We start from the raw sequence: 24,078 nt of genomic DNA, 5'->3' as shown, positions 1-24,078 counted from the left end.
TTGCCAATGGGATCTTGCCCTTCCCTGGGAGACAGTGCCCCTCAGTGTTGACAGGAGTGGGGGGGGGATGGCAGCATGCCTGGCCCAAGAGGCAGTGCAGGGCAGGAGCAGAAATATGGCAAGATGGTTACTGGTAAAGCTTGAAAGGCTCATCAATCTCAGCTAAAGAGGTTGACTGCAGGCCATGCTTCTATGCAAACTGTAGAAAGAAAATGTAAAGCATGAAAAGTGACATAGATCCAACATCTCCCAAAAAACTGATCTTCTGCCAGCAACGCACTAGTTAAATCTCAGGAGAAAGGAAGTCACATGATCTAAATGGTGTTCAAGTACAATTAACTTGGCAGCCAGGCACAGATATATGACAGGGAGAAAGAGGCTGCAGGCAAGGAAACCAGTTAGAAGACAATCACAGACGCTCATTACCTAGATGATGAGTCTGAGTCAGAGCAGGCGGTGAGAACAGGGAATAGAGGGGCAACAGTGCATCTTACTGGAAGGAAGAACAGACACGCCCTAGGGACCTGCTTGGTCAAGACTATGGTTGATGAGGACTCTGAGATGGAAACAAGACAGGGCAAAGGGCACTCCAGGGCTAAGTACCAGCCACATCCCTGCACCCTCAGGTGCCTGTCTTCTCACCAGAGCACAAGCCCTGAGCAGTCAGGGGCGCTCCTTGGCTCTAGCACTCCACGGGTTTTCACACTGCTGACCACAGGCCTGGTGTTTGATGGACTCAATGAGTATTCCCAGCAGGCTCTTTCCTCTGCCTGAAATGTCCTGTACCCACTGTCACCTAGAAATTCTACATAGAAAGAGCCCTGTCAAGGCTCAGCACCAATGTCTCTTCCTCAGAGAGGACTTCCTTGACCAGATGGCCTAAATTACATATTCCTGTTTTCTCTCCATAGAAACTTATCTTCACAGTATGTATTTTTAATGTGTATTTTTCTAATTACAATTTGTATTTTTTATTTATTTTTAAATTTCCTTATGTTTTTATTTTTCTACCTACCCTCACTAGACTGACTACAAGCTCCAAAAGTCTGTTTTCCTTTTCATCAGTGAATTCCAGGCAACCAGCACTGTGCTGTCCAACAGAAATAAAATGTAAATTACATAAGTCATCTTAAATTTTCAGTAGTCACTTTTGTAAAACTGAGAAGAAATTGGTGAAATATGGCTTAATAATATATTCTATATTATTCTATTTTATAGAATAATATAGAATAGAATAATATAATATAAAATAGAATAATAATATAAAATAGAATAATATATTCTATTTTACCAAATATATACAAATGCTATCATTGAAACGTGAACAATAGAAAAAGATATTTAAATATGTGATCAATTGAAAAATTATTAATAAGAAGGCTTCTGATTTTTTTTGTTTGTTTGTATCAAGTCAAAATTTGCAAAATACTGGAAAAATAAGAACACAGGCTAGGAATTTAAAAGCAAGGCTTAGTCCTTCATAAGAATGTCACTGCAGGAAAGAGAGCTCACTTGAAGACCACCTCAGAAACTCATCAAAAGTTGGTATGTTGGGCTGGGGTTGTGGCTCAGAGGTAGAGCGCTCGCCTAGCATGCATGAGGCACTGGGTTCAATCCTCAGCACCACATAAAGTAAAATTAAGACATTGTCAAAAAAAAAAAAAAGTTGGTGTGCACCGGGCATGGTGGCTCAAACCTGTAATCCCAAGAGTTTAAAGCCAGTCTCGGCAAAAATAAGGTACTAAACAACTCAGTGAGAGCCTGTCTCTAAATAAAATAAAAAATAGGGCTGGGGAATGTGGCTCAGTTGTTGAGTGCCCCTGAGTTCAATCCCTAGTGAACCTCCCCCCAAGAAAAAATTGCTGGTGTTCTACTGGGAAAACCTCCACAGGCTCCAAAGTCTCTGGCTTCCTGATCTCAGAAAGCAAGCCCTGGGAACAGTGGTTTGGGGACAAGGAATAGTGTTAACTACACAACTTCTGTGTGTGTTTCATGCAGATAGCACAACTCAGTTGAGACTTGCACACTTCAAGTGTTCCATAACCACATGTGGCTCGTGTCCAACATACAGGACAATGTAGATCTTGTGGGATGCCTGACATATATTACTTAGCTAATAAAGAGTTGGATAAAAAAGGGAGATAGGAAGAGAAGAAAGAATGAGAAAAGAAAGTCAACAGAAAGGAAACAAAACTTACATTTGTTGACTAGATACTATGTTAGATTGTTTCATATCAATAAATTATGTTAAAAATATTGAAAGAACTGGGGAAGTAGCTAAGTGGTAAAGCACACCTGGGCTCAATCTCTAGTACAAAAATAAATAAATAAATTCATTTAATGCTCACATCAACCCTGATGAAGTAGGCATTATTAGAATCACCTCAATCAATAGACACCCATTTGGAGATGTTACTGAACTTGCCTTAGATCATACTGTCTTTTGAACTAAAGAAAGAGGATTCAGAACATAATCTCCTCCTCCTTCCTCCTGCACTCCATTGCAAGTCTAGCCAAAACAACTGCAAATCTAGGCCTCTCTCTCCTCTAGGTGACACAGTCCAGGGTTCCTATAAGATACTGTTTTGAATGCCATAGACGCACTCCTTCAAAAAGTACAGTCTGATCACTGCAGGATAATGGGGGCGGGGGCTCTCTCCCCCTCCTGGAGGGATCCTCCTCTCATTTTCTGCTAACCCCTTGCTAAGATCAAATTAAATAGTGGCACTGGACAATACCCAAATATGCCAAGCTTAGCAGAATCATGGTCACACCAAAAGACAACCTCCTAGCAGGGTCTGTGCCTCTAAGGCCATAAACACAGATGTGCTGGGAGCATCTCCCTCAGGACAAGGGTTTGGTCATATTTCTATCATCAGACAGAAAGTCAAGTAGTCACCCTGGACCTGAGAGAAACTGAGGACAAACACATCTGTGAGAGCACCCCATCTTTTTCCCCCCTTCTTGATTACTTGTTAGGACATTCCAAGAAAATTTAAATTTGCTAACAAAGACAAATAGAGTTAGTAACATAAAATAAGGTAAATGAGAAGAATGGGAAACAAAGGCACATGAGTATTCTAGAATGGGGACAGAAGAAAATTGGCAGCAAGTTAATGATCTCTGCCTTCTCCTTGCCCCACCTCATTCTTTACTGGTCATACATGGTCCTATCTCTCTTGGAAAAGCCACCAAAGCCTGCCCCCACCCTATTGCTAAATTCAGTGGCCAATTCTGCCCTCATCTTACTTGAGCCACTGGCAGAATTCCACAGTGCTCCCCACAGCCTCCTCTCTGAAAAATATTCTTCCCTTGTTTTTTTTTTTTTCCCATTCATGGCACTCTCCTTTGTTTCCGGTATCTCTAAACTCCAAGCTCTTATGATTGGGAGTCCTGGGGACCTGTTTTTAAAACTCTTTTCTATCTACCCTCAGCTCTGGGGGATCTCATCCTGTTCACAGCTTGGAATGCTGTGCCACATGCCTGTGTTTCCCAAATATTTATCTTTAGTCTCAGCTACTCCCCAAACTATAGAGTTCTGCAATCAACTGTACATTCAGCTTCTCCACTCAGATGTCTACTACACCCTTCAAACTACAGACTGTCCAAAACAAAGCTCCCAACATCCCCAACTAGATACGTTCTACCACAGTCCTCCCCAACTATGACAACTCCATCTTCCCTGTTACACCAAAAATTTGAATCATCCTTGACTCACACATCCAACCCATTAGAAAACTCCATTGGAAGACCTCCAAACCATGTCACAAATATGCCACTTCACCACTTCTCCTGCTACCACTCTGAGCCAGATCTGAACTATCATGACCATCCCCCAAGGGGACTCTGCCTCTGCCCTTGCCCCTTTCAGACTTTCTCAACACAGGAACCAGGTTGTCCTGTTGAGGTGAGTTGGGCCCAAGTCCTCACAGGGCCCACATGGTCTGCAGGAGTTAGCCCCATCACTTCTCCCACCTCCCCTCTTGGACTCTCCTCTCTATTGGCTACCATGGCCTTCCTGCTCCTTCTTCAACACACCAGCCTCACTTCCATCTGAGGGCCTCTGTACTTGCTGCTGCTTCTGCTTGAACACAGCCTTTCCTCTAAGGACATGTCTAATGTTACTTTGTCAATGAGGTCTTCTCACACCATCTCATTTTAAACTCCCTCAATGCCCCATTTCCTTTTCCTGCTTTATCTTCCCAATAGTACACCGCCTTTAATACCCCACATAACTCACTGACTGCTGCATTCTTTGCATCCTCTCTCCCATGGCTAAGATGAATGTTCTATGATTTGTTTCTGATTTTCCTTGTCATTTAATTCCTAGCTTTTAGAACTATGTCTGGCATATAGTAAGTTTCCAGTACAAAAATATTGGATAAATAAATGAATGGATTTTTAGATAGATAGATAGATGGGTGGTTGGATAAAATTCAGAATAAATAGCAGGCCTTATGAATAAACTGCCAGATTCTTAAAGGCTCCAGAAGAGGAAAATGTCACAGAAATCAACTGAAATAAATTCATCATTAAAGAAACATATTTGCAACATCTACTCTGCCTTTTCAACCATAATGCTGGGTTCCAGCATAAAATGAAGTGAAATGTGCACAGAACAATTAGAATTGGGCTAGTCTTAAATTTGCCTCAACCAGTCACAACACCCAATAAGCAGACTGGGGAGACACTGGTGATGTGCAGGAGTCAAGACTTGTAAGCCATGGCTCCAACATTGGGGAAGCAGGGTGGAAGAAGAGTTGAAAACTTAAAGGAATGAACTTTTATAGTGTTCAGCCATGAGCCAATCACTGCACCAGACTCCTTGCTAACATTACCTCATAAAAAAATTCTTACCACCCTGGGAAGCTGATATTACATCCATTTTACAAGAAAAGATACTGGAGATCAGAGAGATTAAGTTACTTGCACAATGTTACAAATATATAGGAGAGTTCAGATTCAAATTAGGTTTATATGAATGGAAAGCTTTTTCTCTTTCTGTATTATTATACTGAAAGTTACTCCCCAAATGGCAAACTAACCTCTGAGTGTTTCGGTCCAATTTTACCTTCTGAGCCATTCATCCTGGTTGGTGTCAGTAGATCAAGCACTTTAGGATTGAGGTAGCAGGGATAACACAGAAGCAGCTAATGTTAGCCTTTGTTTCGTAGTTAATGCCGAAAATATTCTGTAATAAAAAAAAAAAACAATAGTTTGAAAGTTGACAGCCTATGTTCAGTTTTACAAACACACAGGCGCACATACATACACACATGTCTGTGTGTGTGTGCCAAAAGCAACTAGTAAGGAAACATAGTACTATACTAAAACTTACCACACTTTTATCTTTTTGCCCAAGTCCTCCACAGATCAAGAGCAGATGTGCAGCTCAGAGACTCCCAATCCTGGCAAGTGCTGCTTAATGCTCAAGAAAATCCTATTTCACCAGCATCAGCATTGCCGCAGCCCAGGGAAAACCCTTTTCTTCCTCCTACTCACATGTTTTTTCTTGGGTGTTGTATTCAGTGCCAGTGGCCTGCACCTCCACCCAACCTACAGAAACCTGGCCTGTAGAACCCTGCAATTAATATTGTCAGACACACAAGTCTGTCAACCCACCAGTCAAGCTCCCAGCTCACTAGAAGATACTAAGAAGTCTTTATTAGCAAGGTTTCTCACATAACTGTAGTAATTACACTCATTTATTTCCACTCTCACCATGACTGTCTCCTAATTAATCATTTTTATAAAATTGTTCAACTATTCACCTTAAGTGTCCAGGGTGAAAACAGGAAGTAGAAGGCTCCCACATGGAATGGCGACCCCGCCCTCATGACTTTGCTTCTCTTACCTGCAACAATCTACCAAGCCAACCAGCTCACATTCATTCCAACACACAGGGGAGCACATAATACCCTGGACTGCACCCCTGACCTGAGCTGCACGTATGAAGATTGAGAAATCTCAGGAATGAATATTCATAGAATTGCTGTTCCTTTCAGTGCTTGGACCTACCAGCCAATAAATTTCTTAGTTCTTCACTAAGAAATGAGACCAATTAAGGTGAGTGTAGACTGCACCTATGAAACGTGAGGTTGTAATGTGTCTGTCACCTTACCAAAAAAAAAAGTTAACACAAAATATTTCAAAAACTTATTTTATTCAAAGGACAGAAGTAATACGTTTTCAAAACCTGAGTCACACCTTTTTAAAATTTTTTTTAGTTGTTGATTGACGTTTATTTATTTTCTTATATGTGGTGCTGAGAATCGAACCCCGTGCCTCACACATGCTAGGCAAACACTCTACCAACTGAGCCATAGCCCCAGCTCCTGAATCACCTTTTTAACTCTAGGTTCTAAATCAGTATACAAATTATTCTAGGCAAGGAAGAAATCTCAGAAAATATTCTATTAAAGGAAATTAAACATTAAATTAATTAAGATTTTTTTAAAAAGGGCATCAGTTTCATTAGAGGCTCATCTGGATACATAAACTTAATGGAAAGTGATAAAATAGGCCCTTAACCATATTTTCTCACTTATGTTATACTTCTAGGTGCAGAACCCACCACATAATTTGTGGGCCCAGAGCAAAATTATTCTTCTAGTATATTTCTAACAAGGTTTTCAAAAAGATTGGCATGATTGTTTCTTTCCTCTTATTTCTGTTTCTTAACCTGCATTCATTCCCTTTCAAGTGGCTTAGGCACTCAATGGATCCAACCAGCAGAACTGACCATCACTACTACCATCCCTATGTCAGTCAGTCAAAATCCACTTCTCTGGGCATTCTTTTTTGTTTGTTTGTTTGTTTGTTTTTTGTTTTACTGAGTTACACATGACAGTACAGTGATCTTGACATATCATACATTTGAATCAGATGGGATATAATTTCTTATTTTTCTGAGTATACAGGTTGCAGAATCTGGGCATTCTTAAGATAATGAAATAGACTTAAACAGCACTAATTTGCTCCTCCATGGAATGGAAACAAAGCCATTGGTATTTGACTGCTCCTGGATGGGAGGGGCTGTGGATTAGAACTGGAAATTGACAACAAAGAAAATAAAACCTGGTGGATTCCAGAGACTAGGGAGAAAAACAAGAGAAGTGGAGTACCCCAGTTTCAGGCACCCAGCACCTCAGTTACAGGAAAGGGACTCTCCCCTCAGAGCAGGTAAAGGTGAAAGAGAAAGGGTCACAGCTTTGTGCAGAAGGCTAGCAGGAGCATCCAAATGCCTTAAATAAATAAGTGACATGGAGTCTACATTACAACTTAACTTTAGAGAAGACACACACTGCACCTGCTAACCAACCCTCAGAGTGCCATGGCCAGGAGCCATCTTCAGAAGGTTCCTATTATTAGGACTAAACTGCTCTGGGGATCAGAAAACCCAGCATAATCACATTTCAGAATTCCTCTGGACACCCTGACACACTGAACGGGAAGGCAGCAGCCACACGAGACAGCTGTGGTTTGGAAGAGTGTCTCTGTCACAAATTCACTGAAAGGTACATTCTGTGGGAAGCACAGGCTACAATGGTGTGGGAAGTAGAGGGCCCAGAAGTTCAGTGATCCTGCTTTCTGTGACATGAAGCAACATCAGTTCTGTATTGACTAGTGTGGGGGCCAGGTATGAAGAGACTGATTAACAATTCTCCTCTAGTTCTTCCCACAACCCTCCTCCAGAATGAAACTTGATGGTTCAACTGCTCCCCCAACCCTTGGAGGAATTTTGGGTATCCACCACAGCTTGGATATGGGCCACATCCCTGGAGGCACAGTCTAAATCCTTCCAGAGAGAACACACCTCCAATATGGCCAAAAGTCCCTTAACCTGTTTAGTGACAAAGACAGGGAACAGCCTGCTTTCACCACAATTCCTTTGGCAAGACTTGAGAGGAATTTCAACATACTGCTGCTAGTAACAACTACCCCAACCCCTTACCTGGCAGATTGTAATCATATCGAGAGAGGAGTGTTTCCAAGCAACTTGGTTAGGGGAAATTTTTGACTCATGATTTTTAAAAATTTTGTTCTATTATTCTATTATTTCCTTTTATTTCTCATTTTTCCCCTACTGTTATTCTATATTTTAATTCTTTAAATGGGTTTTTTTTCACTCTCTTTTCTTCTCTCTCAATCTCCCCCTAGCCCCAATTTTTATTTCTGGGTTGGGGAGTAATTCCTAGGAATTGAACACAGGGCCTCAAGCATGCTAGGCAAGTGCTCTTCCTCAGAATCACACCCCAGCCCTCCATTTTTATTTATATTTATATTGTTTGTCCCTTCTTCATTATCCTTTTTATTTTTTATTTGACCACTTTAACCCATTACTGTTGTTGTTTCTAGTATTATTCTCTCTCCCTCTCTCTTTTCCTGGTGCTTGGAATCAAATACAGGACCACACACACATTGGGCAGGTACTGTGCCTCTGAGCTATACTCCCAGCACAGCTGAGAAGAATTCAGACTTACTTGAACCCTGACAGATGATTTTAAGACATTTGCATAAAGAAAACAAGGGACATAAACTCCTAGCTGTTTCAGACCATTCACTATGATTGAAACAGCCAATATCAGATTCCCTTTCAAGTAACAGAATCAATTCTAATAGTGCCCATGGAAATCCCCTTCACCTGATAAGGGCGTCTATTCCTGTTGTTGGGATGACCTAGAGGGTGCACCCTATATACCCTCAGTCTATACCACACCAAACTAAATTACCAGAGGGACACCATTCTGTCAAGACCTACATAGAAAGCAGATTGCTCACACTCTAATAAAGTACACATTGTGTCAAATCCTGCAAATCACAGTGAAAGAATAATCTCCACAGGGAGATTATATGACAAAGATCAATTGAAATTAAACTCAACACTACAGGAAACACTGATATCTCAAGAAACATCATAAGAGAAGGCTGCTTTTTTTTTTTTTTTTTAGTTGTAGACGGACACAATACCGTTATTTTATTTATTTATTTTTATGTGGTTCTGAGGATTGAACCCAGTGCCTCACACATGCTGGGCAAGCTCTTTACCACTGAGCTACAACCCCAGCCTGAAGGCTGCTTATTAAGAGGCTCTCACATAAAAGTGGAAGAGATATCTGCTCCAACAGAGGCTCAAATTAGCATAGAAACACAGAAATATTTTTTAAAAAGATGCTATCACACTTCCTAAGCTTCATAATTCCATTGTAACAAATCTCAAATATATTGAAGTGGATGAAATGACAGATACAGAATTCTAAATAATTATTTCTGAAATGATCAATGCCAAGAGAACACAGAAAACAATTGAATGTATTAAGGAAGTTAATGCAGGATGTGAATAAGAAATTCAGTAAAGGGAGATTCTGAAAAAGAATCAAACAGAAACCTTGGAAATAAAAGCTTAATGAAACAGGTTTTTAAAAGTTTTTAAAAAAGAAATCCAGGATCGGGAACCTTCTTTGCACTAGCGATGAAAGAACGAATTAAAAATGGGTGATGTTGAGAAAGGCAAGAAGATTTTTGTTCAGAAGTGTGCCCAGTGCCACACCGTGGAAAAGGGAGGCAAGCACAAGACTGGGCCAAATCTCCATGGACTGTTTGGGTGGAAGACAGGTCAGGCTGCTGGATTCTCTTATACAGATGCCAACAAGAACAAAGGCATCACGGGGGAGAGGATACACTGATGTAATATTTGGAGAATCCCAAAAAGTACATCCCTGGAACAAAAATGATCTTCACTGGCATTAAGAAGAAGGGACAAAGGGCAGACCTAATAGCTTACCTCAAAAAAGCCACTAATGAGTAATAGCTACTGCCTTATTTATTACCAAACAGAAATGTCTCTTGGCTTTTTTATGAGCACCATAATTTAATTGATGTGATACACCAGAAATGACTGACAAAATTATTTTTGTTGGACAATCCTGATTTAGGTAAAACTGACTTGTAGTTAAATTAATATTTTGGTTATATTCCCACTTCAGTAAATTCTATCACTGTTTCCCCTTTTTAAAGTTATGGTTGGACTTATTAGTAATGTTCAGTATTTCACAAAAATGGGGACTGACATTTGAAAACTAGTTTTATATTTAGTTTTACAGAACTGATTATGTGAATATGTTTAAATATGGGGGAAATCCCTTTAGTCTCTCAGAACCAAGCATGATTCACATTTGTTTTAATTTGTGTTCATTAGCCTATTAAAGGCAGTGGTTGAAGATAAGGAAGCAGTATCTGTATTTTTGTTGACCATGACAATTTAATTAGAATTCCCTGTATCTAAAATGCTGTTCTTTCCTTATGGAAAGGCATTTTAGTGTGGTTTATGTATGATATTAAATAAAGAATATTTAACACTTCTAAAAAAAAAGTAAAAGAAATCCAGTTGAAAGCTTCACTGATAGACCAGATTAGGCAGAGGAAATTATAATGAGGCTGATGAATTATCACTGACAGTGATAAAGAAAATTAGAAAGAATGAAACAGAACACAAAAGATACATGGAATACCATTAAAAGACCATACTTACAAATAATCAGACTATACCGGCTAAAAGTATAGAAAAATCTATTCAGTGAAACAATAGCATCAAATTTTGCAAATCTTGAAAGACAAGAACCTTCAGGCATTTAGAGCCCCAAATAGACATGACAAGAAAAGAACCTCTTCACAAATATTATAGTTAAACTGCCCAAAGTCTAACAAAGAAAGAATATTAAAAAGTTGCAAGAAGGGCCAAATCATATTTAAAGGCAATTCCATCAGAATAATAGCAGATTTCTCAACAGAAACTCTAAAGGCCAGGAAAGCATGCAATGATGAATTTCAAGCTCTGAAAGAAAATAATTGTCAATCTAGTTTACTATACCAACTAAAGTTATTCTTCAAGATCAGAATTAAATAAAGACCTTCCATGATAAGCATAAAATAAGGAAATACATGATCACTAGACAAACATTACAGAAGATACTTAAGGGAATCCTAATCTTGGAAGAGGAAGTATAAGCACAATTATGAGAGCATGGAAGAGAATAAAATTCACTAGAGCAATAAATAAGAAAATGAGAATTGGGAAAAACAATCAAGCATAACAGAAAACCATCTAATTTCTAATATGAATAAGAATGGGGAAAAATGAACTTAAGATGATCAAAATAACCCAAGGAAAACTTGGAAAATGACAGGAATAAGAACATGCCTGTCAGTGATAACCCTGAATGAAAATGATCTTAATTCTCCAGTTAAAATATGTAGAAAGATTAGTTGGATTAGAAAACCAGATACAGCAATCTGCGGCCTGCAAGAAACTCATCTCAACAGCCAAGACATACACCACTGAAAGAGAAAGGATGGAGAATGATATGCCAAGCAAATAGAATACAAAAGCAATCATGAGTATTTATGTTCATATCTGACAACAGAGTGTAAATCAGTTAAAAGAGACAAAGAAAATCACTACATACTAATAAAGAAAAAAATATCAAGAAGTATAATGATTATAAATATATATGTACTCAAAATCAGGGAAACACTACTGAAAATAAAGGGAGAGAGGGGCCCCAATACAATAATAGTGGGAGATTTCAATATCACACATCTCAATAGATCACCCAGATAAAAGAATTTAAAAAATTGGAGTTAAATTACATTATAGATCAAATGGACTTAACAAACATCTACAGAATACCATTCAAGAGTTGAAGAATACATATTCTTTTCTTCAGCAGATAAAATTTTTTTCAAAGTATTTTTCATTTATTAGGCCACATAGCAAGTCTTAACAAATTCCCCAAAATGAAATAATTTCTTGCGTCTTATCAGAGCATAACGGAATAAAACCAGAAATCAACAACATGCAAAATTACAGAAATTCATACAAATACATGGAGATTGAACAATACATTTTTAAACAAATGGTGGGTCATTGAGGAAGTCATAAGACAAATTTTAAAATCCCTAGACTCAAAGGAAAATGAAGACACATTATGTGAGAACCTATGGGATACAGAAAAAGAATTATAAGAGGTAAGCTTAAACTGATAAATGCCAAAATTAAAAGAACAGAGATATCACAAATAAATAATCTAATAATACATCTCTAGGTATTAGAAAAACAAGAATTAACAAAACTCAACATCAGGGGAAGGAAAGAAATAACTAAGGACAGGGCAAAAATAAATAAAATAAATACTAAAAGAACAGTACAAAGGATTGATGAGACCAAGACTTGATTCTTTTAAAAGATAAACAAAATTGAAAAGCTCTGTTATAGATTGGACCTGGAACATCCCCAAGAGGCTCTTTGTTGAAGGTTTGGTCCCCATCTAGTGGCACTATTTGGAGGCAATAGAAACTTTAGGAGATGGGACCTAGCTGGAGGAAGGAGATCACTGAGGGTGTGTCCTTAAAGAGTGTCTCTCTTTCTCTCTCTCTCTCTCTCTCTCTCTCTCTCTCTCTCTCTCTCTCTCTCTCCTTCCCTTTTCCCCTCCCTCCCTCTCTATCTCTGCTTCCAGTTGCCATAAGGTGAGTAGTTTTTCTCCCCAGGCTCTCTCTACCATGATATTCTGCCTTACTGCAGGCCCAGAAACAACAGCGCCAAGTGACCATGAACTGAAATCTTTAAAAACTGTGAGTCAAAATAAACCTTTCTTCCTTTGAAATTGTTTTTCTTAGATGTATTTCAATCTTAGTAAGATTGAAAGCTTACTAACATAGAAAATTGGTATCAGAAGTGGAATTGTTGCTATGACTATACCTGACCATGTGGATCAGAATTCTTTGCTACTAATCTGCAGAAGGAGCTTAGAATTATTTGCAAAATCAGGCTGGAAAAAAATCTGGAAATCCAGTAAGCAGAACTTACTGGGATGATTCTGGTGGGAGCTCAGAAACCCAGAATGCTGATATGAATGTGAATAGTAAAAGCTGTGCTCATAATGTTTCCTATGAAAATGAAGACTCTATTGGAAATTGGACCAGAAGCTATTCATTTTATATTTTTGCAAAGAACTTGTCCACATTTTTTCCATGCCTTGAGACTTTACATGAGGGCTAATTTTAAAGGTGAAGGACCAAATAATCTGATGGAGGAAATGCAAGGTAGCACAGCATCTAGGTTATGGCACGGGTATTGTTGGCTGCTTTTAACCAGATTTACAGATTTGCAGATTTGAAAAATTCACAATTTTGCCAGAAAAGGAGCATGTTTAAAGTTGCTGCCAAGGAGAGTATGGTTATTAAAGAGATTAAGATTAGCGCTATTAAAAAGAAGCCAACTACTTTGCACTAGGACAATAAGAAAGAAGCCTTGAGGACACCTCAGGAATCAGTGAGATCTACCCTCTTCCAAACTTAAAATTATAAAAGTGTAAACCTTTCACTTGAGAAGGAAGCCCCTGACACCCTGTTGCATTGGATGACATAAAATGTCATTACTCCAGGATTTGTTTCATCATGTTCCATCATTGATATCCTCAGATGCTGTTGCAGCTGTGATCCAAATGGGCCTACCCACTGATGAATAGCATCATCCATAGGATGCTGGTTTCACAGGCATGCAAAATGTAATAACTGTGAGATCATGAAGGCTTCCACTTAAATTTCAAAAGAATGCCTGGGAGGCCTAGGAATGTGTGACAAGGTCAAAATCCATACAGGAAGCCCCCAAAGGATAATGCATGAAGCTGAGAGTGAAGTCACAGCTACAATGGAGACCTCAGTAACTTAGACATGCCAGGAATATAGTCTATCTCCAAGGAAAGTCACAAGAATTGATTTAAGCCAGCCTGAGAGAGTGCCACAGTCTGGCTGGGCACAATTCACGAGCCACTTATCAAAAGAAACTAACTTTATTTTTAGAACTGCAAACGCCAAACAAAACAGCTCCTCAGGAAAAAACCCTCAGAGCCCAACTGCCACCACCGGCTTCCCACAAGCCTCTCACCCCCACACCTCACCCACACAAGCCTCACCACCTCCCAATATCCTCCTGCTCTTGAGGCCGATTAGCTGGGTCGTGTGGGCAGAGCCAAAGAAGTCCCCCAATGAGCAGCTCCGTGGTCTAAAGGGCAGGGAAACAGCCCAATGAACATCACTGCAGAGGAGCCAATCAGCTAGATGTTGCTGGGGCCGCTGTGAGCCAATCATCAGCTGGCAGTCTGAAGGGCGGGGAAACAGCCCAATGAACATCACCTCAGAGGATCCAATCAGCTAGATGTTGCTGGGGCCCCTGAGAGCCAATCATCGGCCGGCAGCTGAAAGTTTGCTGGCAGCTGGAAGTTTGCTGGGGCCCCTTTGGCTGTGGCTCTCAACATCTCCCCCTCTCTGTTTAAACAACAAGCATGTGGCTTAGGGACCGTGCCTGCCTTAGGTTGTCCAATACTACATATGGTCCTTACCCATCATCAAATGAGCTGACCTCAGGGCGTCAGCCTCCTGTCTTAGGTTGGTACCATTGTAATTGGATCTTACGCGTCATTGACTACCGGTTCAGTATACAGCCACACCTGTGGAGAGGTCTTTGTCATGACAAGCAGAAGGGAGGAAGATACACCAAGCCAATTGACAGCTCTTGTTGGAAAAATTGTACCACCGATGATATCATCAGCAAAAATATCCCAACACTACCACAAGTCACTGCACCAACAGATAGTTCACAATGCATACAAGTAAGTTCACAATGCATACAAGTGACACATAGTTTAGGCAAGTTCTGCAAGCAGTTCAGTGATGGCTATTGCAGAAACTGTAGATTAGTTTTATCTTTGTCTTCACCGGCACTGGGATGAAGATAGGAATTCTGGCAATAATGGCTAAAGAAAAAATTGTGTAACATTCCAGAAGGCACTAAAAGAAAACAATTTTCTTAACAATTTACATTGTCTTCACTGGCACTGGGATGAAGATAGGAATTCTGGCAATAATGGCTAAAGAAAAAATTGTGTAACATTCCAGAAGGCACTAAAAGAAAACAATTTTCTTAACAATTTACATTATCTTGAAGAGAATTATTAAATATAATGAAAAGGAAAGGTGAAAGTAAACAAACAGATCTGTTAACCTCCTTTTTTGTTTACATATTAAAACAATTCTTAACAGTTATTTACCCAATTTAAATTAAACCATTTAAATCACGTGAATAAAAAAAAATATTTGGATCCATTTTTTCATGAGCGCTCATCATATATGATATATGGACATACGTACATTCAAACATATAACACAAAACACGAGTGTGCACACATAATATAATACATACAACACATAACATAATAGTAAAGGCCTTATAACTTTTTACAGGTGAAATCTCCATTGCAATGTTTAAAAACTCTATAGTCAAAAAAAAGAAAAAAGAACTGATCAGCAAAACATTAACCTAGGTCTGTATGAGCTTAAAAAACAAAATAGAACTTCATGATATGGGAAAGGACAATAATAAAATAGATATTGAAAAAAGCATCCTGGTTCTGTCGCAGATGTAAGGATACCCAAATTGGAGTTTTGGATATCAACTGTTATGGATTTGAGCCAAATCATCTTCTTTTTGGTCTGTAGAAATCCTTTGGTTAATCTTTCTGGAATCCAAATCGGCTGCTGTTCTCCCTGTGGAAACATACAAACAGGCCCCCGACTCCAGACAATCACTGGGTCAGAACCTTGGTTAGCTCTCTGGAATCCAAATCTGCTGCTGTTCTCCCTGTGGAAACACACAAACAGACCCCCGACTCCAGACAATTACTGGGTCAGGACCTTTCCATTGTCCTGTTAGAATATCTTTCCAAAGTACCTTGGGCTTATGCACGTTTTTTGGACACATATGCCTTTCTTCAGCACTAAGTCCTGATGAATCCAAATTTTAAAAGTTTAGAATACAAAGGGTTATTTTAAGTTTATCTTTGGGGACTATATACCCATTCCCAATTCCATCTTTTTGCTTTAATAAGTACATTTTAATAGTTTGATGAGCTCTTTCAACTATGCCTTGTCCCTGTGGATTGTATGGGATTCCTGTTATATGAGTAATGCCAAATGATGAGCAAAATTGTTTAAAAGAGGTAGAAGTATAACCAGGGGCATTATCTGTTTTTAACTGTTTGGAACGCCCACAGTGGCAAAATTTTGTAAGCAATGAGCTATAACATCTTTAGTTTTTTCTCCGGCATGAAGAGAGCCCATCAAAAATCCGGAAGAAGTATCAACTGTAACATGCAAATATTTTAATTTTCCAAATTCTGGCAAGTGTGTGATGTCCATTTGCCAAATATGGTTAGGTATCAATCCTCTAGGATTGACTCCAAGATTAACTTGTGGTAAAAAGGTCACACAATTTTGACATTGTTTTATTATTTGTCTACCTTGTTCCTTAGTTATTTTAAAATGCTTTTGTAAAGTATTACATTTGACATGGAACTTTTTATGAAAATTTATAGCTTCTTCTAGTGTAGAGAAAATATGTATGTCATGTGTAGTTTTATCTGCTAAATCATTGCCCAAACTAAGGGCTCCAGGCAATCCTGTATGTGCCCTGATATGTCCTATAAAGAATGGATCTTTTCTGTCCCAGATTAGACTTTGTATAGTGGAAAGCAAAGAGAAAACAGTAGAAGAAGGGGAAATCCTACTAGCATCTTCAAGGGATACTATAGCATTAACTATATACCGACTATCAGAAAATAAATTAAATATAGAATCTTTAAACATCACAAAAGCTTGTAATACTGCATTAAGCTCTACCTTTTGAGCTGATTGTTTGGGTACTAAAAATGTAAAAGTTTGATCAGGTGTAACTATTGCTGCTGTACCATTATTTGACCCATCAGTGAATATATTTGGAGCATTCATGATAGGTGTTTTTCTTGTCATTTTTGGAAAAATTACAGGATGCAATGACCAAAAAGACAATAAAGGATTAGATGGTAAGTGGTTATCAAATGAAACATTAGATTAGCACATAATTATTGCCCAAGTATTTAACTCATTAGCTAATTCATCAATTTGATTCATAGTATATGGAGTAATAATTTTATTGGGAGAAATTCCAAACACTCCCTTTGCTGCTTTTATTCCTTTGAGTATTAATTGTCCTACAGCCTCAGGATACCTAGTAAGAGTAGTGTTAGGAGATTAAGATAAATGTATCCATAATAATGGACCTTCTTGCCAAAATACTCCTGTAGGAATACTTTTTGTTGGTAGTACAATAAATAATAAAGGCAAACTTATATCAATTCTATCCAAATGCATATTTTCCATATATGTTTCAATGATTTTTAATGCCTTTCTTGCTTCAGGCGTTAACATTAGGGGTGAATTTGGATCTGATGGACCTTTTAGGATATCAAATAAAGGTCCCAATTCTCCTGTTGGAATACCTAGATAAGGCCTTATTCAATTTATGTCTCCTAATAACTTTTGAAAGTCATTAAGTGATTTGAGTTGATCTACTTGTATTTGAATTTTTGGTGGACGGACCATGGTTGAGGATAATAGAACTCCTAAATAATTAATTGGAAAATTTAATTGTACTTTATCTATTGCTATCTCTAGATTATAATTTTTTAATAAGTTTGTAAGTGTGGCATAACATTCTAGCAATGTGTTTTTAGCTTTGTGTGCTAATAATACATCATCCATATTGTGAAATATTTGTAGTTCAGGATTTTGATTTCTAAGTGGCTGGATTACTTTGTTAACATAAATTTGACACATAGTTGGGCTGTTAGCCATCCCTTGAGGGAGTACTTTCCATTCATATCTCTGATCAGGACCTTCATGATTCAGTGCAGGGATAGTAAATGAAAAACATGGACTATCCTCAGGATGAATTGGAATTGAAAAAAAACAATCTTTAATATCTATAACTAAAACATACCAAGTTTTTGGCAAAGCAGACAATTGAGGAATCCCCGATTGAGCAGGTCCCATAATGACCATTTCATTATTAATGGCTCTGAAATCTTGCAATAATCTCCATTTACCAGATTTCTTTTTGATGACAAAAATGGGAGTATTATGGGGAGATACAGAAGGTTGTATATGTCCTTCCGTTAATTGTTGTTTGACCAGATCATGGGCTATTTGTATCTTTTCTTTCATCAAGGGCCACTGAGGAACCCATACCTGTCCTTCTGATTTCCATATAATTTTTATTGTCTCAGTGGCCCTTTGTGAAAATCCAACCCATGTCTGTCTGTTCCTTGATCTATTTGAATTGGTGCTGCTATACCTTGTTCTTGTTTTTCTAATCTTTTTCCTTTCCTAAAACCTTGTCTAGCCATAATAGTGGGTGCATTTTGATTGATATTATTTGTTAATGTCAAACCTAATTGATCTAAGACATCTTGTCCCCATAAATTTACGGGAAGATGATCCAATACATATGGCTGTATAGTTCCTTCACATACTTCAGGATCCTTCCAATCTAATACCATTGCACTTCTATGGGGATTAGTCGCCACTCCTAGGCTTCGAAGCATTTGAGTGGCTTGTTGTAATGGCCAATGTTTTGGCCATTCTTGACGACAGATGATGCTAAGGTCTGCACCTGTATCCAGTAGCCCATTAAATTCATGTCCTTGAATATTTAGTTTTAGCATGGGGCGAGAATCTAAATTTAAATAAAGCATACCCCAATCTACACCTGTGGAGCCTAATCCCTTGGAACCTCTTTCTACAGCATGACTGGAAAATTTATCACGTAGGCTTGGTATTATTAGTAACTGTGCTATTCTATCTCCTGGTGAAATTACTGATGTACCCTTTGGAGAACTGGCTATAATTTTTATTTCTCCTTCATAATCGGGATCAATTACCCCAGGACTTATCAAAAGTCCTTTTAGAGTAGAAGAGCTGCGTCCCAATAATAAGCCTACTGTTCCTTTAGGAAGAGGTCCTTTCACCCCTGTGGGAATGATTTGAACTCCCATCTCTGGAGTTAGTACTGATCTGGGGGAGGCGCAGATGTCCAACCCTGCGCTCCCTCTGGTTTGTCTGATGAGGGATCTGATGCACAATTTGTCCTGGTCACTACCCTGATGGGGTTGCTGGGTTCCTCCCGTGCTCTGTATATTTGTGGTTTGGGGCCCCGGAGCATTGGGGCCCCCTGTCCACTTTTTGGCAACGGAGCCCGATGCCTTTGTCCATGATATTGTGGATAAACACCTTGTCCTTGTTCGTTTTTTGATAATGGAGTACCCTCTATGGTGGTTTGAGAATGGCATTCATTAGCCCAATGTAATGGAGTACCCTCTATGGTGGTTTGAGAACGGCATTCATTAGCCCAATGTCTCCCTCTACGGCATCGTGGGCTAATACCCGGTATTCTACTCCTTTGATACCTAGTTTTGTTAAACCCTCCTCCTATGGGGCAATTCCTTTTAAAATGTCCTGTTTGTTGACAATTATAGCATGTTCTTGGCCTGGCATATAAAGCCTGTTTTACTGCAGCTGCCACAATTTGTGCTTGTTCATTAATGTCTCTGGCATCTAAAGCCTGTTTTACTGCAGCTTCCATAACTTGCTCTTGTTCATTAATGTCTCTACATAATTTAATATATGTGTTTAAATCTTCCTGTTTCCATGGTCTAATGATATCTCTGCACCAACGATTCGCTTGGTCATAAGCCAGTTGTTTTATTAATGGCATTGCTTGTTCTGTATTCCCAAAAACTCTGGTAGCTGTTTGAATAAGCCTATCTACAAATTCAGTGTAAGGTTCATTAGCTCCTTGTATTACCTTAGATAATTGACCTTGTAAACCTCCATGTCCTTGTAAAGTCTTCCATGCCCTAATCGCCTCTGGAGCAATTTGTGAGTATACGCCAGGATCATATGCAATTTGTTGCTGCTGATCCTCATAAGGTCCCTTTCCTAACAACATATCTAGATTTCTCTGAGGATAACCAGCTGCTGCATTTCGCCTAGCCGTCTCCCTGCAAAATTCCTCATTGGCAACCTTCCATAACAGGTATTGACCTCCATTTAGCACAGCTTTACACATACTAGCCCAATCTGCTGGCATCATGTTCAAGTTGTTAATGGATTCGACCAAGCTTACAGTGAAGGGTGCTTGAGGACCATAGGTTGTTACAGCCTCTTTTAGCTCCTTCACTGTTTTGAAATTTAAACCCTGGTAAATTCGCTGCCCTCCTACCTCAAATACAGGGCATGTTAATACTTGAGATCCTGTCTCAGGATCCTAACTATCAACTGCGGGGGTTGGGAGCCTCCTAGCATATGGAGGTGGTGCTGTTGATTGGACACTTATGCCCTCTGGTGATAGAATGCTGTTAGTAGCAGTCTCCTGTAGAGTTGGTGCTGTTGGTTGGACACTTACGCTCTCTGATAGAAAGGTGTTATTAGCAGTCTCCTGTTGTAACTTTTCCCCTGATGGCTTTTTCTGCTTTACACTTTCTTCCTCTGTCTGACTAGTTCGAAAGACCTTCTCTTTTACTTGAATCTTTTCCTCTGTCTGACTAACTTGAGAGACCTTCTCTTTTACTTGAATCAATATCTCTTCTCCTTCCTCTACATTTGTCTGAACTGAAGGCTTTGGACTAAGCAAACCAGATACGAATGTCCACAATGGCAATGTGCCAACTGGCAGAGTCCCTGGGTTGTTCTTTTCTATTCTTTTTAAATCTTCACCATGATGGTCCCACTGTGATATATTTAACAACTCCTCCTTAAAAAGCCATGGGCTACATTTTTGTATTGTATCAACGTATGCCCTGACTGTTCTTGATTTTACTGAGATGCCTCCTTCCTCTAACAATTTACTTAACAGTCTTTCGGTTTGTTTTTTACTAATTGCTGATCCCGTATTTCTACTATAATACAACCCAACAAGATAACACCAAACAAAACCGAGACAGAATGAAATAAAATTGGAACAAAAATTCATTATATCAGCTTTTCTATCCTCCTGAAATGTGCATCCGTCCTTTCTCCCTATCTGTTCCTCAGACGCAAATAGTTTTCCTCAGATGTGAGCAGTTTTTCTTCCGTCTCACTCATCTCCAGGGACAGGCAACTTAAAACAAAAATGAAGCAAAACAAAAGAGGAAACTTAGAATGGCTACACATCCTCTCGCCCTGCCCTCAGGGGCGAGCAGTTTACTTACCCTCAGTCGCTCTCCATACGGGCCACCAAATGCCGCAGTCTGGCTGGGCACAATTCAGGAGCCACTTGTCAAAAGAAACTAACTTTATTTTTAGAACTACAAATGCCAAACAAAACAGCTCCTCAGGAAAAAACCCTCAGAGCCCAACTGCCACCACCGGCTTCCCACAAGCCTCTCACCCCCACACAAGCCTCACCATCTTCCGATATCCTCCTGCTCTTGAGGCCGATTGGCTGGGTAGCGTGGGCAGAGCCAAAGAAGTCCCCCAATGAGCAGCTCCGTGGTCTGAAAGGGCAGGGAAACAGCCCAATGAACATCACTGCAGAGGAGCCAATCAGCTAGATGTTGCTGGGGCCGCTGTGAGCCAATCATCAGCTGGCAGTCTGAAGGGCGGGGAAACAGCCCAATGAACATCACCTCAGAGGAGCCAATCAGCTAGATGTTGCTGGAGCCGCTGTGAGCCAATCATCAGCTGGCAGCTGGAAGTTTGCTGGGGCCCCTTTGGCTGTGTCTCTCAACACTTGTGCACTGCAGACAATAACAAGACTACAGCATCAGGGCTGCCCAATCCCTTTGGGGCCCTCATCCTGCCATCACATGCCTCAAATGCTGGACATGAGGCTCTTGGATTTAATGTTTTCTCTACTGGGTTTTGGTCTTGCTTTAGTCCAATTCTTCCTTAGTATTCACCTATTCCTCCCTTTTTGAATTGTAATATATCCTCTGTGCCATGGAATTTAAATATAACTTGCAAGTATATAACTTGCTTTTTATTTTTACAGGGACTCGTAGCTCAGAGTTCACCTTGCTACTCAGAGGAGATTTGTATTTTGACTTTTGAGCTATGCTGAAACTGTTAAGGCTATGGAGACTCTTGGAGATAGACTGAAAGCATTTTGCATTATGAGATTGTCATACCTTTTGGGGGTCAGGAGCATAATATTATACTTTGTATCTGGAATGTCCCCCAAAGGCTCATGTGTTGAAGCTTGATTTCCAGCTCGTGGCACTACTGGGAGGTGGTGGTGGTGGAAATTTTAGGAGGTGGGGCTTAGCAGGAGGAAGTAGGTCACTGAAGACATGTCTTTGAAAGGTATTTCTTATTCTCTTTCCCTCTCTCCCCCACCCTCCATTTCCAGCTGCCATGAGATGAGCAGCTTTCTTCCCCCATGCCCTTTCCTCTACACCATGATGCTTTGCCTCACTGCAAACCCAGAAACAAAGGAGGCAAATGATCAGGGACTGAAACCTCTGAAAATGTTAGGCAAAGTAAACCTTTTCTCTTTTAAAATTATTTTTTCAGGTATTTACTCTCTCTGCTCCCAGCTGCCATGAGGTGAACAGCTTTCCTTCCCAATGCCCTCTTTACCGTGATGTTCTGTCTCATTGAAGGCCCAGAAACACTGAATCCAAGTGATCTTGGACTGATAATTCTGAAATTGTGAGCGAAAATAAATCTTTCCTCCTTTTAAATTTATTTCTCAGGTATTTCATGGCAATGGCAGAAAGCTGACTAACACAAACCGTTAGTTAAAATAACTAAAGAAAGAGAGTAAAGGCCCATATAAATAAAACTAGAAATTTAAAAAGGGATATTACAATCAAGGCCCCTGAAATTCATAGGGGTATTAGGGAACATTTTGAAAAACTTTATTCCAATTAATTAGAATGACAAGCAAACAAACAATTATAAAAATTGTCCCCAAAATAATTCAGATCACCTCACTGCTGAATTTTATCATACTTTTAAAGAACTGATATCAATGCTTCTCAAATTATACCATAAATAAGAAGGGAGGAATTTCTTCCAAATCCTTTCTATAAAGCCAGTGTTGCTCTGCTACCAAAACCTAGTAAGGACACACACACACACACACACACACACACACACACACACACTATCCTTGATGAACATAGATGTAAAAATCCTCAATAAAATACTAGCAAACCAAATTCAACACAATATTTAAAAGTCATACACCATTAACAAGTTGGTATAATTCCAGGGATGCAAGGATGGTTCAACATACACAAATCAATAAATATAATATGCCATGTAAGTAGAATCAAATATAAAAAATACATGATCATCTCAATAAATTTAGAAAAAAACTTCAACAAAATTCATCATTCCTTAATGATAAAAAGCCTTGAATAAATTAGGTACAAAATAATCAGACCTTAACATCCTAGACTGTATTTGACAATCCATAAATATCATACCAAATGGAGGCGGAAGCAGCAAAAGCATTTCCTCTAAAATCAGAAATAAGACAAGGATGTTCTCTCTCACCACTTTTATTCAATATTGTACTTGAAATTTTAGCCAAAGCAATTAGGCAAGAGAAGAAAAAAAAGTGATATAAATAGAAAAGGGGAAACTCAAATTATCCCTGTTTACAGATGATATTATTCTCTACTTAGAAAAATCTAATGACTCCACCAAAAGATTCTTAGAACTAATAAATTCAACAAACTAATGGCATAAAATTGCATATGAAAATCACTAGTTTTTCTACATTCCAATAATGAACTTACAGAGAAGGAATTCAGGAAAGAAATACCATTCACAATATCCACTCAAAAAATTATCTAGGAATAAGCCTAACTAAAGATCTGAAAGATCTCAATGATAAAAATTACAAAACACTGAGAAAATAAATTGAAAAAGACACTGTAAGGTGGGAAGATCCCCCCATTCTTAGATTAGGAAAATTAACATGGTTAAAATGTCCATACTATCCAAAGAAATCTATGAACCCAAGGCAATTCCCATCAAAATACCAATGATATTCTTCACAAAACTAGAAAAAATAATCCTAAAATTGAGAAAACTTCATGTGAAACCACAAAAGACCCTGAGCAGCTAAAGCAATCCTGAACTAAAAGAACAGTAGTACAGGAATTATAACAACTGATTTGAAAACATACTACACCACTATAGTAACAAAAACAG

The 24,078-nt window shown here is 39.0% G+C and overlaps 1 protein-coding gene and 1 pseudogene across 1 annotated transcript in view; one reads left to right on the top strand and one right to left on the bottom strand.

Moving 5' to 3' along the window:
• LOC113192317 (transmembrane protein 45A-like) overlaps nt 1-21,330 on the bottom strand; it is a 63,484-nt gene extending 42,154 nt beyond the window's left edge. The window contains exons 1-2 of the mRNA XM_077795330.1: nt 21,319-21,330; nt 5,046-5,191 (exon numbers count right to left, since the gene is read on the bottom strand). Coding sequence (XP_077651456.1) covers nt 5,046-5,087 — 42 coding nt within the window. The 5' untranslated portion in view covers nt 5,088-5,191; nt 21,319-21,330. The remainder of the gene's footprint in view (nt 1-5,045; nt 5,192-21,318) is intronic.
• Nucleotides 9,481-9,843, top strand: LOC113192315 (cytochrome c, somatic pseudogene; annotated as a pseudogene).
• Nucleotides 21,331-24,078: the final 2,748 nt, after the last annotated feature.

This window comes from Urocitellus parryii, chromosome 2 (assembly GCF_045843805.1).
Source record: "Urocitellus parryii isolate mUroPar1 chromosome 2, mUroPar1.hap1, whole genome shotgun sequence".
Classification (NCBI taxonomy): Eukaryota; Metazoa; Chordata; class Mammalia; order Rodentia; family Sciuridae; genus Urocitellus; species Urocitellus parryii.
This window is presented reverse-complemented; position numbering and strand designations above follow the sequence as displayed.